This window comes from Typopeltis vanoorti, chromosome 2 (genome assembly GCF_054136105.1).
Source record: "Typopeltis vanoorti isolate ZY-2024b chromosome 2, IOZ_Tvanoo_1.0, whole genome shotgun sequence".
Lineage (NCBI taxonomy): Eukaryota > Metazoa > Arthropoda > Arachnida > Uropygi > Thelyphonidae > Typopeltis > Typopeltis vanoorti.
In genome coordinates this window covers 94484087-94503437 of record NC_143550.1, presented here as the reverse complement: position 1 = coordinate 94503437, position 19351 = coordinate 94484087, and the positions used below count along the sequence as shown (strand labels likewise).

Below are 19351 nucleotides of genomic sequence, written 5' to 3'. Positions count from 1 at the left end.
CTCTATCAAAAGCTTTTGCGAAATCCAAGTATATTACTGTGTATCCTTCTCCTCTGTCCAAGGAAGCAGTCACTTTATTGTAATAATAAGTAGATTACTAAAACACGACCTCCCTTTAGCAAATCCATGCTGTCCATCAAAGATTATACCATTGTTGTCAACCCAACTCTGGATCCTAGTTCTCACAAGCTTCTCCAACAACTTAACCACAACACCTGACACACAGATAGGCCTATAGTTTGATGCTTGAGTTCGATCACCTCCTTTATGAAGTGGCACAATCTTGCCCTCCTTCCACTCTTTAGGGACTTGACCAAGTGCAAGACTCGTATTAAAAAAATATGTCAAGGCAGGTGTCAACTCTCTGGCACATTCCTTCAGAATACGCGGTGATATATTATCAAGTCCCACAGCCTTATTTACATCTAGTTTACTCAACTCCCCAAACACCTCTTGCTCACTTACAGTCAGTCTCTCCTCCCCATCATCAACTGCTCTCAATCTCTCCATGAAGTCACATTCACAAGATTGAAAGATCTTTATGAACTGCTCATTAAGTATCTCCACCAAACATTCTGCAACAGCTGTCTTTATACCATTTCCTCTAATCAATGTCATCCTTCCATAATCATTCTTTCTTTTGCTGGCTACATATCGAAAGAACTCCCTAGGATTCTTTTTAGCTTCATTAGCTAACTGCTGTTCATACCTCTCTTTAGCTACTCTCACCAACCAAGTCACTCTCCTTGCCTGGTCTTTGTAGAACTCATGAAATTGGTTACTTCCACTTCTCTTATGCTGCCTCCACAATGCCCTTTTTCTCTGTATTGCATGCTTAATCTCTTTATTCATCCATCTCACACCTAACTTATTTAACCTTCTCACCCGTGGTATACATTTAGACATTGCATCCACTAAATATTTTTTGAAAATCCTCCAAGCTGCATTGATCTCTTTTCCAGCTAACTCCTCATGCTACACCTGCAAGCTGTCTCCTGAGCTCTTCATAATCACCCCCCCCTTGTAGTTCCACATATACCCTTTTTTCACAGGGGTCCTTGCACTGCTGGCAACCACCCAAGTAATCACCTAATGGTCACTTTCACCAATTGGTGGATGATTTGATACCTCATTGATAATTACATCCTCCGATGAGATGACCAAATCCAAGACCCTTAATCCTCTTGTGCCCTCTGTTACATACTGTCTGAGGTAGTTATCCCTCAAAAACTCAAGAAACTCATTTTCTTTACTTCCAGTTGCTATCTCTTCATTCCAGTCTATATTGCCATAATTAAAATCACCCATAATGATCACCCTTTTCTTATTTGCTTGGCTTATTTGACTATACATTTCACTATCACCACCATCCACATTACCAGGTCTATAACAACATCCCACCAAGTATTTGATTCTATTCACCTCTATCTCACACCATACTGCCTCAAAACCACTGGCCCCATTTCCCTCTTGCATCTCTACCTTGTATGGACATAACTCTTTCTCTATCATCAATAACACTCCCCCTCCCTTTTTACCCCTTCTATCCTCACGAAACACATCATACCTTTCCATCTCTATTCCTGTCAGGATGTCATCCTCATCTAACCATGTCTCACTTATTCCGACAATCTCTGGGTGCACAGACGCAATTAGTGCAACCATTTCATCCACCTTGTTTCTTATACTTCTAGCATTGGTATACAAACACAACAACTCATTTCTGGATCTACAGCTAGTTCCACTGATACCACTCACTCGATGTGATCTCTCCATGCTGGACTGGGGCCATTTCCCTTTCTGCTTCTTCATTTTAGAACCCTTTGCAATTCCATCTGTTTCCTTTTGATCCCTGATCATCGCATTACTTTCCTGCCTACACATTCTCTCACCTCCTCTTGGAGCATCCACCTTTCTCACGCTGTGTATCCCTGTCCACCCTGAGCCTCCCCGTTTCTCTGCTCCTCTTGCACACCCATTCTCTCATTTTCTATACTCATACCACTCACTTCCACATTCATTTCCACTCCTTCAATCTCTCCTGTCTTACTCTCCTGCTCTTCCACATCACTCCCCTCTCGATCTGATTCATTCTCTCTATTCACTTCTCTACCTTCCAGCAGCAGTCTCTCCAAGCGACTCACACCATAACCACTCAAATGCAGTCCATCGCTCCCATACAGCTCACTTCGTCCCTCAAACTCATTCCACACATTAACAAACTGTACTCCCATCTCCTCACACATTTCAGCCAGAATATCATTCATAATCCTTGCTCTCCGCCTCATTTCACCACAATCATACCTAGGCAACACACTGACCACCCTTCCTGTCACACTATTCTCCTTTATCTTTCCAAGCAGTCTCCTGACATTCATTTTGACATGCTCTTTGTTCTCTCTCAAATCATTCGTACCAATTAATACAATTAACTCTTTTGCTCGTTCCCGCCTCATATTCAATGCCTCAATCACTCTACTCATTTTACCGCCTGGAAAACATGGCTTGTATATTTTATCCGTTATTAAAGAGCACACCTTTAATAATGGAGTCGCCATACAACGCCACTCGCTCATCTTTTGTTAACTCTTTCATGCCATCATGATTTATTTTAATAGTTTTGACCTGAATTCTCTTAATTTCATTCCGCATCCATTTCATTTCTTGCTTCATCCAATCCAATTCACCTTCTGAACCTCGCGACACATTCACTCTATCATTAAATCTTTCTAACTTTCTAACTCTCGACCCCCTCTTCTCACTTTCCCTCTCATTCATCCTTCTTTGTTTCCGTACTTTTGGTCCAACATACGTCCAACTTTCACTATCATTCTTCTCACTTTCACTCTCACATATCTTACTTTGTTTCCGTACTTTCGGACTAACATGCGTCCAACTTTCGCCATCAGTCATTCTTTTTTCGCTATCATTCATTCTTTCGATTATTTTTACTTGCGATTTCTGCACCACGCCATTTCTACTTTCATTCGTTCTCTCAATTTCATTTCTTTCCGCCTCACTTTCGTCCCTTTAACATCCGTTACGGTTGTCAAATCGCTCTTTTTCCTTTTTCCTGATTTTTTAACATTTTTTCGCCTGTCTTGCTCTCCATCCTTCTCTTTCAAACGTGCACACGCGACACAATCGGTACTAGCACTTTCTGTCATCAACTTCATATTCGCATTCATCAATTCCTCGTTCAGGTCACATTTCGCACACACCCTTCTTCCATCCACACTAAACATCCACAAATCATTTATGTAATCGAAGGAATACATATAACAGACTTCACACTTAACGAACCGACTGAAATGCAAATTAAAATCATGGAATGACAATGCCGCCGCCATTTTTTTTTTTTTTTTTTTTTCTCTGCAGGTTACTAGGTCTAATATTAACGTTTTCGTATTTAGTTTAAGCAAGAAAAAAACTCCACACTAATAATATCGGTAGCGTACAACGTTTACAGCCGCTCTTACTTAAACAATTACGCATATATACTTAATTATTCCTAGTAAAACTTATCTGAATCAGGAGCTCTTCAAAACACGTTCGTAGCGCTTGACCCACTAGATATATGCAAGTATTCTTGAGAAACGGTTTAGAAGAATTGTGGAAGAAAAGCTTGGTGAAGAACAAGCTGGATTCAGGCCAAATTGAGGCTGTCAGATTCAGATCTTCACTTTACGACAAATAGTCGAGAAAGCATTGGAATATAACAAAGATCTGTATTTAAGTTTTGTCGATTTGGAAAAGGCATATGACAAGGTGCCAAGAGAGAAGCTATTCAAAACGCTGCAGTTATATGGTGTCAATGGGGCATTATATCAAGCAATACTTAGTCTTTATTTGACTTGTAAGTCAGCAGTTAGAATTGAAGGAAGTTACAGGAAGATGGTTTAATGTTGAATCTGGTGTGAGACAAGGATGTACATTATCCCCTCTGTTATTCATTATCTATATGGATCACATTATGAAAGAAAGTGGTATTAAACACAATACCAAAATTAGAGATGTTAATGTCAACTCTTTGCTTTATGCAGACGATGTTATACTTCTAAATAAATCTGCTACAAGTCTGCAAGATTCACTGACTAAATTGAATAACTGTTGTAATAGATATGGTATGAAGGTCAGCAATAAAAAGACAAAGACAATGAAAATAGGCAGAATCATTGAAAATGTCAACTGTGTTGTGAATGGAGAACCTGTTGAACAAGTAAAACATTTCAGTTATTTAGGCACGATTTTTACTGAAGATGGTAAATTAAATATAGAAATAGACAACAGAATCAGCAAAGCTGGTATGGTGGGAAATCAATTGAATAAATTCATATGGAATAAGAGAGAAATTAGTCGGAACACTAAATTAGCTGTATACAAGACAGTGTTCAAACCAGTTTTAACTTATGGATCCGAGAGCTGGGTCAGAAGTAAAACACTTGACCAAAGACTAGAGACCACAGATATGAGAGTCCTGAGAAAGATTAGAGGAGTGAACAGATGGCATCAATGGCAATATCATATTAAAAATGAGGATATTAGGAAAGAACTTGACATTGTCAACATCCAGGAATGCGTTAGCAGAGCTAATCTCAGGTGGTATGGTCACTTAAACAGAATGGGAGAGGAAAGATTAGCAAAACAAGTGTTCTCTGCCAGGTTGGCAGGAAAACGACCCAGAGGAAGACCAAGATATAGGTGGATTGATACGGTACAAAGTGCGTTAGACGATAGAAATATAAGATCTGATAATGTTGGAGTCTTGACAAGTAACAGACTGATTTGGAGGAAATTGTAGATAGGAAGTTAGTAATGATGTAATTTTTTCATGTAGTACTATTATATCAACATAGAAACCCATTGTGGGTACATGGGAGGAAGTTGATGATGATGACTAAAAGTGTGCTTGCATATCTCTTGCCATTGAACACTCAGTAGGGAAATACCTCTGTAATTCTCACATTCAGTTATATTTTCCTTTTTATATATGGGTACTATTAGAACTCTACTCCAATCATCGGGAATTCGTCCCTCTGTCCAGGCTTTCTGAACTATGTCGTGCAGCCACTGTAAGACTTTCATACCACCATATTTCAGCATTTCTGGTTGAATATCATCTACTCTTGCTACCTTTCCACATTTCTAGCCTGTGATAGCTTTTTCTACTTCAAGTATGGATATGTATTCCTGACTGCATGCCTGTTGAGTGTTTTTACCAGTGTGCTATCACTGCTCGTTTCATTTAGCAATTTTTCGAAGTAATTACTCCATACTTCAAGGATATATTTTTCTCACGTTTTCATGTTACCTTTATCATCTCTAACTCCTTTTACTGCACTCTTTCCTCCATTTCTAGGCTTCTTCAGCAACCTCCAGAATATCTTACCACCTTCTTGATATATATTTTCTATGTTCTTGCCAAAGTCCTCCCATGACTTTTGTTTAGCTAGTTTTACACAGTGTTTCGCTTTCTTACATTTGTCTCTGTATTCTCTAAGAGCAAAAGCTGACTTATTTGCCAGGAACGTTTGATATGCTTTCTTCTTTTCCTTCACTGCCTCTTTAACTTCCTGTGTCCACCATGGAGTTCTGATTTTTCTATCCTTGCAGACAACCTTACCACATGCCTCTCTAGGTGAATCAATCAAGGTTTTCTTCAGTTTTATTTTCTTGCCACTGAATCTCCAAGGTTTGGTTCCTGTTCTCAAACTCTTTCATTTTTTCTTCAATAATCTTCAAAAATTTTAGTCTACAGTTCCCACCTGAGAGCTGCTCAACTTTTATTCGCTTTAAAACTTTATTACATGTTATTCTTTTTAATATGAAATTCAATTTCATCCTGCTCAAGACTAAATAGTGATCACTTCCAATTTCAAATCCTCTGTACACTCTGGTGTCCTGCACCAGGGAGAAAACAACACTATCAACAATAACATAGGCAATGAGACTTTTCTTATTCCTTGCCTTTTCTCTCCATGTGAATTTGTGCACATTTTTATGTTGGAATATGGTGTTAGTAATAACCAGTCCATGTCCTGACAAGTATTTAAGTATATAAATCCAACAGGTATTTGCTATTATTATTAGCTTTGCTCTTTTCTCCAAATTTTCCCAAAATGTCTGACATTTTGTATGTCTGACAATCATTTCCTACTCTGCTATTTAGATCCCCACCTTTTTCATTGTATCAGTTGCTTTTCTAAAGCCTCAAAAAATTCCTCCACTTCTACCTTAGTAGAATCTTCTGTGGGACCATAGGCACAAATAAGTCTCATTGTCCAATTCCCCATTCTCATATTTGCACACATTACTCTACTTGAGACTGACTGCCATTCAAGAAGATGAGCCTCGTATTTTGTGTTGAATACTATGGCTACTCCTTCTTTTCCTTGATTGTCATTTCCTGAATATAACATTTTGTATTTATTGCTTAGAAAGATCTTGCCAGTTTTTGTCTTTTTTGTTTCAGTCACCCCTATTATGTCGATCTGGTACTTATCTAGTTCTTCAGCTAGCTCCATTTCTTTGCCATTCAGGCTTCTTATGTTGATAGTACCGATCTTTAACTCTGGTGATGTTGAGTTGAGGTGTGCTTTCAGATTTGTTCCAGTAGATGACTTTTTGCTGTTCGCCCTGGTTCCCTGGCAAAAACAACGAGGGCCTTGTTTACCCAGGCGATGCCCCATCCGGCATGAAATTGTGTCATGTTGTATCATCATTTTCTATATTGGTTTAAGCCAATAAGAATACAATTTGGTCGGCTAAATCCCAAATTGCCAGCCCATCCTCGTTCCTTCAGTATCCAGGTAGATACCCAACAGGGTGCACCACGAGAAGGTGAGGATTGGACATTAGGTCAGAATCCCTGGTCGGTTCTCGGCATTCCTTTAAAGGCTGTATGGAGGTCTCCTCTCAGTTATTCAGCTTTGACCCTTAAACACCCCATATTATAGTATATATATATATATTTGGTAGTAAAATTTTCCTTTCTAAGTAAAGAATAAGGATTTGAGATGATGATGAAAGAGATATATGATATCAGTAGAAAATAAGTCTTCACAGTTTTCTTTTGAGTCTTCCACAGAAGCGTTTGTATGCAACAAAACTGCATCTAAACTAGCTAATATATCTGATGGGATAATTTATATGTTTGAAAGATTATCTACAAACTGCATAGAGTTTTTCAAGTATTAGTTTTTGAATGTCCAATATTAGGATTGATGAAGTCTAATAGGTATTTAGAAAGAAAATAGGTAGGAGAGCTTTTGCTATTCACTGTTGGACACAGGGGAAGTGGTGATCCATTTTATGTTCTTTAGGCACTCCATTCAATCTGAGGGTGATTGTGTGTCTTGATCTCACTTGTTTTTTAAGATCTGTAAATTGAAAAGTATTAAAGATCATACCATTAGTTTTTATACTGTGATGACAAAGTAGGATCATGCTCAATTTCTGAAGATATGGAAGTGTATGATAACATTAAGGCAATTTTGTTATAATTTGTACTATCTGAAATGACTGTTATATTTTAATTATAATAATTTTCATTAACACTTAAACTTCTTAATGCATCTTTCTCTATAACAGCCTCACAAAGTTTCTGTTTAGATTTGAAGCTTATATATTAGTAAAATTATAGTAAGAAAAATTTTAATACAAATTTATTAAGAGTCACAAAGTTGTATTTTTGGGAACTCATCTATATAAATGCCAGGATTTTTTCGATATACTATTTTTACAATATTTGTCTACTCCTCAGGTCTTCAAATACATAAGTTTGGAAATGTGTTTGCAAGTTGAATGTTTGTAAGCTGAATTTATTTTGTTCATGAGATATATCGTTAATTTTTTAAATGTATTTTCAGAAATAAATTATCTTAATTTATTACAATAGAGATAGTAAAAAATAAATAATTCCAAATAAAGTATTAATGGAAAGAAAATCAAACTTGCAGAAGAATTGGAAAAGTACCACATGGATATAATTGGCATTAATGAGACAAAGAATACAAAAACATTTAAGATATTACTAAATAAGTATAAGATGCTATTTTCAGGCAATAATGATCAAGAAAAGGAAGTAGCAGCAATAGCATTCAACACTGAACATGAAGATAAACTTCTAGATTGGAAAGCAGTTTCAAGTAGAGTTATGTGGGCAAACTTCAAAATGGAAAATAGAAAATGAAACGTATTTGTGCCTATGGTCCCACAGAAGGTTCTTCAAGGAAGAAGTGGAGGAGTTTTTTGAGTCACTAGAACAGGCAGCTGACATATTGAAGAAAATTTGCAGCAATTTAAAAACAAGAATCAAACCTTGGAGTCTCAGTTGCAGCCTCTGAAGAAGACATTGATTGATTCAGTTAGGAAGGTAGGTGGTGAAGTTGTATGCAAGGTTAGAAAAAATAAGAACACCATGGTAGACACAAGAGGTTAAAGAAGCCGTCTCAGAAAAGAAGAAAACATACCAAAAGTTTCTAGCAAATAAGGCAGCAGATGCTTTAAAAGAAGACATAGAAAAATATAAGCAAGTTAAGTTATGTGTAAAACTCATGGGAAGACTGATAAAAGTATGAAAAATAAATATCAGGAAGATTGCAAAATGTTCTGAATGCTATTGAAGAAGCTTAGAAACAGAGAAAAGAGTACTATAAAATGAATCAAAGATGAGAAAGTGACATAAAACTGAATTTAAGGATATCCTAGATGTCTGGAGTAATTACTTTGAAAGAGTTAAATGAAACCAAGAACTTGCAAAACTGTACTAGAAAAATTTTCAAGAGGAATTCAAAGAGGAGTACATATCAAAACTTGAATTGAAAAAACTTAAAATGTGGAAAGGTAGCTGGAGTAGATAACATTCAACCAGAAATGTTTAAATATGGAGGTATAAAAGTCTTGCAGTAGCTACACTGCATTAATTCAGAGGGCCTGGAGAGAATCAAATTTTCAATGATTGGAATAGAGGTGTCATAGTACCCATCTATAAAAAAAGGGAATAAAGCTAAATGTGAGAATTACAGAGAAATTTCTCTAAGTATTCCAGGTAAGATTTATGCGCACACACACACACACACACTTCAAAAGAGGTGAAGAAAGACTGTGGAAGAGAAACTTGAGAAGAGCAAGCTGCGTTCAGGCCAAATAGAAGTTGTGAAGATCAGATTTTCCTTTAAAGACAAATAGTTGAGAAATTGTGTGAATATGACAAAGATCTGTACTTAAGTTCTGTAGATCTGGAAAAGGCATATGACAAGGAACCCAGAGAAAAGCTTTTCAAAACTTATACAGAGCAATCCATATATATATTTGTCAGTCAGCAGTTAAAATTGAAGGAAATACAGGAAGATGGTTTGATGTAAAATCAAGGGTGGATGTACATTACTTTCGCTCTTATTCATCATCTATATGGATCACATTATACAAGAAAGTGGGATTAGACCTGATATTAGAAATGCAGATATTAAGCTTAGCTCTTTGCTTTATGCAGATGATGTTGTACACCAAAACACATGTAGCGAAAGTCTTCAGGATTCTCTAACTAAATTGAATAACAGCTGTAACAAATTTGCATGAAAAGCAGCAATAAAAAGACCAAAACTATGAAATAGGCAGGAACATAGAAAACTTTAGCTGCATTCTGCATGGAGATTCTATAGAACAAGTAAAATATTTCAACTATTTAAGCACAGTTTTTAGGGAAGATGGTAGGCTAAATCTGGAAATAGACAACAGAATAAGCAAAGCTAGTACAGTGGGTAGCCAGGAGAATAAATTTATATGGAATAAGAGAGAGAGAAATTAGCCAAAACCAAATTATCAGTATACAAGATAGTGTTTAAACCAGTTTTAAGTTATGCATCTGAGAGCTGGATTAGAAATAAAGCACTTGATCAAAAACTAGAGAGCACAGATATGAGGGTTCTGAGAAAAACTAGAGGAGTAAACTGACGGCATCAATGGCAGGATCATATTAAAAATGAAGATGTTAGAAAGGAATTTGACACTATTAGTATTCAAGAATGTGTAAGCAGAGCTAATCTAAGGTTACTTGTTTGTAGTTGGTAGCTACAAACAAGGAACAACAGTAGTAGCCAACCACAAATAAGTGATAACAGCAGCAACCAATTGTCTTCAATTAACAATCCTGTGATTAACCTTTCCCTGAATAACGATAAATTCTCACTTTTAGTAAAGGCCTAAACTTTCCTGTTGCACCTAGAACAAAGTTAACAAATTGAATTTTATATACCATATTGAGAGAAGCATAAGGTTCCTCCTAACTAACACAACTGATAAAATACAATTATAAACCACTAATATGTAAAATAATACTAAAACAATAACTAGCAAACTCGCCAGAAATGAATTAGAAGCTGTGAAATCTTTAAAGGCAAATCAGGATATGTTATTACAAAGAGCTGATAAAGAGAATGCTACTGTTATTTCATTTACCTTCAAAAAATAAATCAATTAGTCTTTGACAATGACATCTATCAACTTGAAATATAACCCAACTAATCAGATTAAAAAGAAAACAGTAGAATTACTTAAATCAGTCACTTTCAGGCCTGAAGATGCAGTTAAAATACACAGTGCTTGTTTCCCAAGAATTTACTTCTACACTGCATTTCACACAGGACAAATTCCTCCCATAACATGGCTCTCTTTGCCTTTATATTTCATTTTGGTTATTTTGTATGGCAAAATACTTTTTACTTGCAAAAAGAATGTACAGCTATAGGCTTGGCATTACCCTCTCTCCCATTGTTAAGTTTTATATAGAAGCTTTTAAGCAATGTGCTCTAGATTTCTTTACTTTAAAATCCAAAGTCTGGGTTAGATATGTTGATGTTTTCATTATCTCACTCCACAGTGTCAAAACATAAGAAAAGTAAAAAAAAAATACTTCAATTTCTGGATAAACTTGTCACACATCTTCCTTCCAGCAGTCTTTTCATCACTGTTTACCATAAGCCCACATATACCGGTCAATATACACACAAAACTTAAGTGTCATTAACACACCAAAAAACAGGACTTTCAAGTTTTGCTCCAATGAACAAAAAATTTCCTGATAAAAAATTCTACAGCAAAAATACAATCGAAAAAATTATTCACAAGACAACACCTAATGAAAAAATAAACTGGATTACAATAAAACTGTAGCCATTCCGTATATTACAGGGATATCAAATAAAATAAACAGAATACTACACAAATAAAACCTTTTAAACCTCATGCAAAATTAAAGAATTGATTCAACTACTCAAAGGATCTCCTTCCTCCTACCCACCCTGGAGTATACTGTATTCAATGCACCTGTAATCTGTCTTATTCTGGATAGGAAATGTGCACCAGGTAAAACTGGTGCACAATTCCTATCCAGAAAAAGAACATAAATGGCACATTAAAATTAATAACCCTAGTAAATCTGGACTTGTGATGAAATAATTATTAGGATTGTAATACTAATGCTACTTAGGCCACTGCTATTGCTGTATTTAAAGGAATAAAAAAATAACATGAATTTGTTCTCTGACCGTGTAAATATAGGATATAACACTGATGTAGGTTTTTTTTTTTTTTTTGGGTGGGGGGGGGGGGGGGTGGGGGGGGGGGGGGGTGGGGGGGGGGGGGGGTGGGGGGGGGGGGGGGTGGGGGGGGGGGGGGGTGGGGGGGGGGGGGGGTGGGGGGGGGGGGGGGTGGGGGGGGGGGGGGGTGGGGGGGGGGGGGGGTGGGGGGGGGGGGGGGTGGGGGGGGGGGGGGGTGGGGGGGGGGGGGGGTGGGGGGGGGGGGGGGTGGGGGGGGGGGGGGGTGGGGGGGGGGGGGGGTGGGGGGGGGGGGGGGTGGGGGGGGGGGGGGGTGGGGGGGGGGGGGGGTGGGGGGGGGGGGGGGTGGGGGGGGGGGGGGGTGGGGGGGGGGGGGGGTGGGGGGGGGGGGGGGTGGGGGGGGGGGGGGGTGGGGGGGGGGGGGGGTGGGGGGGGGGGGGGGTGGGGGGGGGGGGGGGTGGGGGGGGGGGGGGGTGGGGGGGGGGGGGGGTGGGGGGGGGGGGGGGTGGGGGGGGGGGGGGGTGGGGGGGGGGGGGGGAGATCAGCATCCATCTGCCTGGAGGAACACAAGTCTTACATCTGTAAACACAACTATGGCCATTCAGGCTTGGCTGACCATGTTTTGGAAACCACCCACAGAGTATCATAGAAGAAAACCACCATGCTCCGTCACAGCAAATTCAAGAAAGAGAGACTTTTCTTAGAAGCAGCGGCAGCTCTCAGAAACCAACCAAATTTTAATAAATACGGTTGCATTAAGCTTCCGAAGATTTGGGAAACACTCATCACCAGAGGTCCCACCTTACATTCCAGGCCACCTACTACCACCCTTAGAGGGCGCTCCACCTAGATAGGACTTTAGTGTCACCCACGTGGTTGGGCTTAGTATTGTAAGATTTGTGTGTGCATGTTACATTAATTGTTTTTGTAATCTCCGTAGATGTCCTAGTGACTAGAATAAAATATAGGCAGTATTAAATTCTATTTTAATTCTTTTTGAGTGTTGTAAAAAATCCATTAAGCCTCCAACATGATGTCCTCACAGCACTTAAGCCTCTACACACGTATTTATTTATTTATATTTATTACTGTAATGTGAAACAAAGATGTACCATTCCAACTGTACTGGACAGACCATGATGTCTGTCCAGTACAAAACTTTCGACAACTATCATCATGACAGTGGGTCAGGGGATTAAGGAGATCTTTAAATTCCTGACTACACACATAAACTGCATAAGGAAAGTAAGGAATTTAATATATACTACTAATATTTTGTGATGAACATATCATTACATTATCAGAGTGAATACACAAACAAAGAAAATGGATCACTACAAGAAAGGAATAAACAGGGTTTACAGTGCTTCTGTTCTGCTGCTCTCTGGCCAGTCATGTGACACCATCAAGAACTCATGGGAACTGAGAACAGTCATTAATATAGTAATAAACACAGCCAAAGGCAAAAGAACACAGAACTCATTATAACGATGTAAAAATGTATGGTACAGAGCAGGTTTAAAAAGAAAAATTACTGAATTTAAAAAAAAAAAAAAAATTAAATTAAGACATTAGCATATAGAATTATATATATAATAAAATTATTATTCATGTATAGTGAATAGATAGTATAATGCTTTGAAAGAAACATAAATACATATGAGAATTTCTCCTAATGCAGACAAAGAGTACTCCTGAATACATTTATAGACAGGAGTACCCTAAGCATGTCTTGCATGTCTAAGCAGTTAGTTACTTGAAAATAACTTACCACAATGTGATACCATGAGTCAACTAGACTTGTTATGCAGTGATCCCTTACAGCATCTTTAATTACAGAATTCCTGTCTAATTCCTTAGAAATAAAGAATAATTAAAAATGCTAATTTAAAAATAATTATTTATATTTAAAATATTTCATTAAATATATACACACTACTGTGTTTTAATTTAAAAAATCTTAAAAGTATAATAAAATAAAAACATAAATCGTATTTCAGCTTGTTCCACGATATGAAGAATCATATTCAAGTCTGTACACTTTTTTTTACATTCACTAGTTTTGCTTTTGTCTGAAACATTCACTAGCATCATTTTATATGTACATTTTAGAATAACTAAGTAAACAATTCACTAATTTAAATAAATAAAAAATAAATCTCTAAAATTTGCTAAATAGGCAATGCATGCACATCCACATATACTTTACAGATGCAAATTCTTAATTAAGTGAGTCATATATATCTTCTTCACTATGATGCTACCCATACAATATATCTACAGGGTGGTCATAATTAAAGAGGAGTTGTGCAGAGCCTGTAGTGAAAAAAAAAAAGCTTTATAAGTAGGAAATTCAACCAAACTTAGTGTAAGTACACTCTGGAACATGGGGTTTTTATTTACAGAATTTAAAAAATAGTACAAAATTCTGAAACCAGGGGACATTTAGCACTAGAATCGCATGATATTTGCATAATTACACTGTTTCTACTGATGAGTTAGTGGATATAAGGAAGACTGTTCATGTCATTCTGATAAGACTGAAGTGCTATGGATCTCACCTTACCAGAATGTGCATTGCAAATTAAGCTTTACTATCAACAATGCAGCAACACTAATGCCACACTTTGAGAATTCCAGTATTTGAAAGATAGGAGAAAAGGTCCAGTGACAATAACAAATTTTAGAAAAATAATTTTAAAATTTGAAAATAGTGGATCTTTAGCAGTGAGGCCTAGATGAGGGTGCAAATGGAATATTCCTCAACAAGTTGATAAAGTTACAATGCCATTGTGGAACATGGAATGAATAACACAGAAGGGTCCAGCATTGCTCGGGCAATATCAAGGCAAATGGACATGCCCTAACTCAACTGTGTGGAAAATCCTGCATCAAATGCCGAGGTTTTTTTTCTCCCTACAAGATCTCCCATACTCAAGCTTTGCTTAATTGTGTAAAATCTAGTATGAAGAAAAATTAGAACAAAATTTTTCTATACCGATTTTACTTAGAAATAACTAATTATACAAAGTACTTGAATTAAAGTTTAACTCATTTTTTTGCTGTATTAAAGCTGGTAAAATATTACAGTAAATTTTTAAAATATTTAAGAACTACTGAAATTGTACAAACAAAGAAATAGCTTGGACAGGATTAGACATGTAGACCTGAGGCTAGCGAAAATCGCAAAGGTCAATGGGTTTTCCAGCCAGAACTCAGTGACAGCAGGGTGGAGGAGAAAACCCCTCCAAGAAAATCGAGGCAGTTTAATCTGAGGCCGTTCCAAGGTCAGGAGAAGAGGATAAAAGGGAGAAATTGAGGGGGGCCAAAGGCTCTGTTCCTGGCTCTCGCTTCAAAGAGGTTCTTGTGTTCAGCCGTTCCAAGGATGGGGGAGTCACGTCCCACCAGCAGAAGTCCGACGATGATAGGAGATTCATAAAAGCAGTGATGGTCTATTCCAGAAGTCCCACTGCAAAGTTTCTTAACGATGAGTATGCTGTATACTCATCGTTACCATGAACTAGTGCCCAAGTGTGGTTTACACCTGAAGAAAGAGGAACGTGTTCGTTGATCTCTAGGATTTAGTGTACTGAACCAGCTGACAAGGTTGCAAGTAAGAATTCTGTAGAACTTTCCTAGATTGTGAAAATTAAGGCTAAGAATGCCAATCCTATAGTTAGTTAGCGTAAAGAATATTTGTGAAGTCGGAAAGCCGCACTTCTAATTAATTGTGAACTAATTGTTTACAGAATTCAGAGAAATTTGCTAATGTTATGTGATGAAAGGGAAATTGATTGTAAAGTTTAGTTATGCCTAATTCGTTTTATAGCCCGAGTTAAATCAAGTTAGAATGTGTAAAAGTCTATCCACACGTCTGATTGTTATGAATATATATATATATGTTGCCCTTGTCATTAAGCTTAAGAGAGAAATGCTAATCTAATCGAATGGAGAACCAGACACGTGTTTTTCTTTGTCTCCAATGTTATTTAGCTGAGTTAATCAGAGACAGACATTTTGATGTGTGTAGATTTAATCTTTGTAATTGCCTTGACTTAGAATGAATAAACTGTTTTGTTTGTTAATAGCTTGCCTGATCCTGCCTTACCAATGCATTGTCTCATAAAATATAGAACCTGTGTGTCCTGAAGAAAGAAAAGCCACGACTGACTGATATTTAGTTTTAAACGTTGCTTGAATTAGAATTAAATTTTAGAGAGATTTCTGTGTTGAGCTGGATGTTTCTCTTACATGTATGGGAAAGACATACAATTCCTCTATGCGATCCTTAATGGCACAGTCAAAAAAACAAATAAATTTTTAAAGATCAGTGCAAGAGAAAGTCAGCAAGATAGACAAAGGAATTGGTTCCAGCCCAAAGCACTTCCCGAATCTAGACCATATACACGTGAAAAATAGCATACTTACGACCTTGAGGGGGGGGGGGGTTAAAATATAGCCAGAGAGGATTAAGAGTGATTGAACTAGCTCAGTATTACGATTGAAAAGGAAAAGAATATAAAGGTGCAGTTCGAATGTTTGATAATAAGTCATCATCATCATCATCAAATTCCTGCCATGTACCCTCAAGGGGTGTACAGGATATGACAGTACTACATGAAAAAATTACATCATTACTAACTTCCTATCTACAATTTTCCTTCAAATCAGTCTGTTACTTGTCAAGACTCCAACATTATCAGATCTTATATTTCTATCATCTAAGGCACTTTGTACCGTATCAATCCACCTATATCTTGGTCTTTCTCTGGGTCGTTTTCCTGCCAACCTGGCAGAGAACACTTGTTTTGCTAATCTTTCCTCTCCCATTCTATTTAAGTGACCATACCACCTGAGATTAACTCTGCTAACGCATTCCTGGATGCTGACAATGTCAAGTTCTTTCCTAATATCCTCATTTTTAATATGATATTGCCATTGATGCCATCTGTTCACGCCTCTAATCTTTTTCAGGACCCTCATATCTGCGGTCTCTAGTCTTTGGTCAAGTGTTTTACTTCTGACCCAGCTCTCAGATCCATAAGTTAAAACTGGTTTGAACACTGTCTTGTATACAGCTAATTTAGTGTTCCCACTAATTTCTTTCTTATTCCATATGAATTTATTCAATTGACTTCCCACCACACCAGCTTTGCTGATTCTGTTGTCTATTTCTATATTTAATTTACTATCTTCAGTAAAAATTGTGCCTAAGTAGCTGAATTGTTTTACTTGTTCCACAGGTTCTCCATTCACAACACAGTTGACATTTTCAATGATTCTGCCTATTTTCATTGTCTTTGTCTTTTTATTGCTGACCTTCTTACCATATCTATTACAACAGCTATTCAATTTAGTCAGAGAATCTTGCAGACTTGTAGCGGATTTATTTAGAAGTATAACATCATCCGCATAAAGCAAAGAGCTGACATTAACATCTCCAATTTTGATATCAGGTTTAATACCACATTCTTTCATAATGTGATCCATATAGATAATGAATAACAGAGGGGATAATGTACATCCTTGTCTCACACCAGATTTAACATTAAACCATCTTCCTGTACTTCCTTCAATTCTAACTGCTGACTTACAACTCAAATAAAGACTAAGTATTGCTTGATATAATGCCCCATTCACACCATATAACTGCAGCGTATTGAATAGCTTCTCTCTTGGCACCTTGTCATATGCCTTTTCCAAATCGACAAAACTTAAATACAGATCTTTGTTATATTCCCATGCTTTCTCAACTATTTGTCGTAAAGTGAAGATCTGATCCTGACAGCCTCTATTTGGCCTGAATCCAGCTTGTTCTTCACCAAGCTTTTCTTCCACAATTCTTCTAAACAGTTTCTCAAGTATACTTGCATAGATCTTGCCAGGAACACTCAGTAGGGAAATACCTCTGTAATTCTCACATTCAGTTTTATTTCCCTTTTTATATATAGGTACTATGAGAGCTCTACTCCAGTCATCGGGAATTCGTCCCTCTGTCCAGGCTTTCTGAACTATGCAGTGCAGCCACTGTAAGACTTTTATACCACCATACTTCAGCATTTCTGGTCGAATATCATCTACTCCTGCTGCCTTTCCACATTTCAAGCCTTTGATGGCCTTTTCTACTTCAAGTATGGCTATGTATTCCTGACTGCATGCCTGGTCAGTGTTTTTTATCACTGTGCTGTCATCACTGCTTGTTTCATTTAGCAGTTTTTCAAAGTAATTACTCCATACTATAAGGATATCTTTTTCTCCCGTTTTCATGTCACTTTTATCATCTCTAACTCCTTTTACAGCACTCTTTCCTCCATTCCTAAGCTTCTTCAACAACCTCCAGAATATTTTGCCACCTTCTTGATATTTATTTTCTATATTCTTGCCAAAGTCCTCCCATGACTTTTGTTTAGCTAGTTTTACACACTGTTTAGTTTTCTTACATTTGTCTCTGTATTCTCTAAGAGTAAAAGCTGACTTATTTGCCAGCAACTTTTGATATGCTTTCTTCTTTTCCTTCACTGCCTCTTTAACTTCCTGTGTCCACCAGGGAGTTCTGATTTTTTTATCCTTGCACACAACCTCACCACATGCCTCTCTGGCAGAATCAATTAATGTTTTCTTCAGAGTTTCCAAGATTTGATTCCTATTCTCAAACTCTTTCATTTTCTTTTCAATAATCTTTCTGTATTTTAGTCTACAGTTCACATCTGAGAGCTGCTCAACTTTTATTCGCTTTAAAACTTTCTTGCATGTTATTCTTTTCAATATGAAATTCAATTTTATCCTGCTCAAGACTAAATAGTGATCACTTCCAATTTCAAATCCTCTGTACACTCTGGTGTCCTGCACCAGGGAGAAAACATCACTATCAACAATAACATAGTCAATGAGACTTTTCTTATTCCTAGCTTCTTCTCTCCATGTGAATTTGTGCACATTTTTATGTTGGAACATGGTGTTAGTAATAACCAGTCCATGTTCTGAGCAGAAATCCAACAGATATTTGCCATTAATATTAGCTTTGATCTTTTCTCCAAATTTTCCCAAAATATTTTTGTATGATAATAAGTAATTATATAAATAATAATATCAAAGTACATACACATAATACAATTAAGAGATAAGGAGATATTATTATTACAAATTTCTGTGATGCAGAAACTCGACTATAGTTTGCCCCTACATTCTTAGCTCAAATGGATATAACAAATTTAATTTAATCCTTTATCCAAGTGTGAGCAAACAAAGTTTGTGCCTGAAAGTATCTTCAGGACTGGGGTAAGGTGGTACAACAACTTTCAACAAAATAGCTCAAATGGAGGTGGATGATAATTGGCCGTGGAAGATCTTGTGGAGTGACGAGCCACATTTTTATCTAAAAGGTAATGTTAACTCACACAACTGGCTCATTTGGGCTGAAAATAATCACCAGACTCCTTTATACTCACCAAAAGTCACAGTGTTGTGTGGTTTCACTGCACTGTTTATTATCAGTCCATACTTTTTCAAAGAACTTCACCCAACAGGACCAATGACTTTTACCACCTCTACTGTTGGGTATTGAGAGATGCTGCACAACTTTGTTGTTCTGCAACTGCAGCAACAAAGATGCCTTGACTACCATATTCATGTAAGATGGAGCACTATCTCACATTGGCTTGCCAGTACAGTAAATGTTACTAAAACACTTCACAGAACACAGAGTAATTAGTCGGGCAATTCCCATAACATGGCCACCTCATTCACCTGATTTCATCCCCTGTGACTTTCAGTTGTAAGGCAAGGTGAAACATATG

General features: G+C 37.4%; 1 protein-coding gene across 1 annotated transcript in view; it reads right to left on the bottom strand.

Annotated features, from left to right (window-relative positions):
* Positions 1-19351, bottom strand: part of LOC150109266 (exportin-T-like) — a 359762-nt gene that overhangs the window by 243186 nt on the left and 97225 nt on the right. The window contains exon 7 of the mRNA XM_090401965.1: positions 13327-13410. Coding sequence (XP_090258091.1) covers positions 13327-13410 — 84 coding nt within the window. The remainder of the gene's footprint in view (positions 1-13326; positions 13411-19351) is intronic.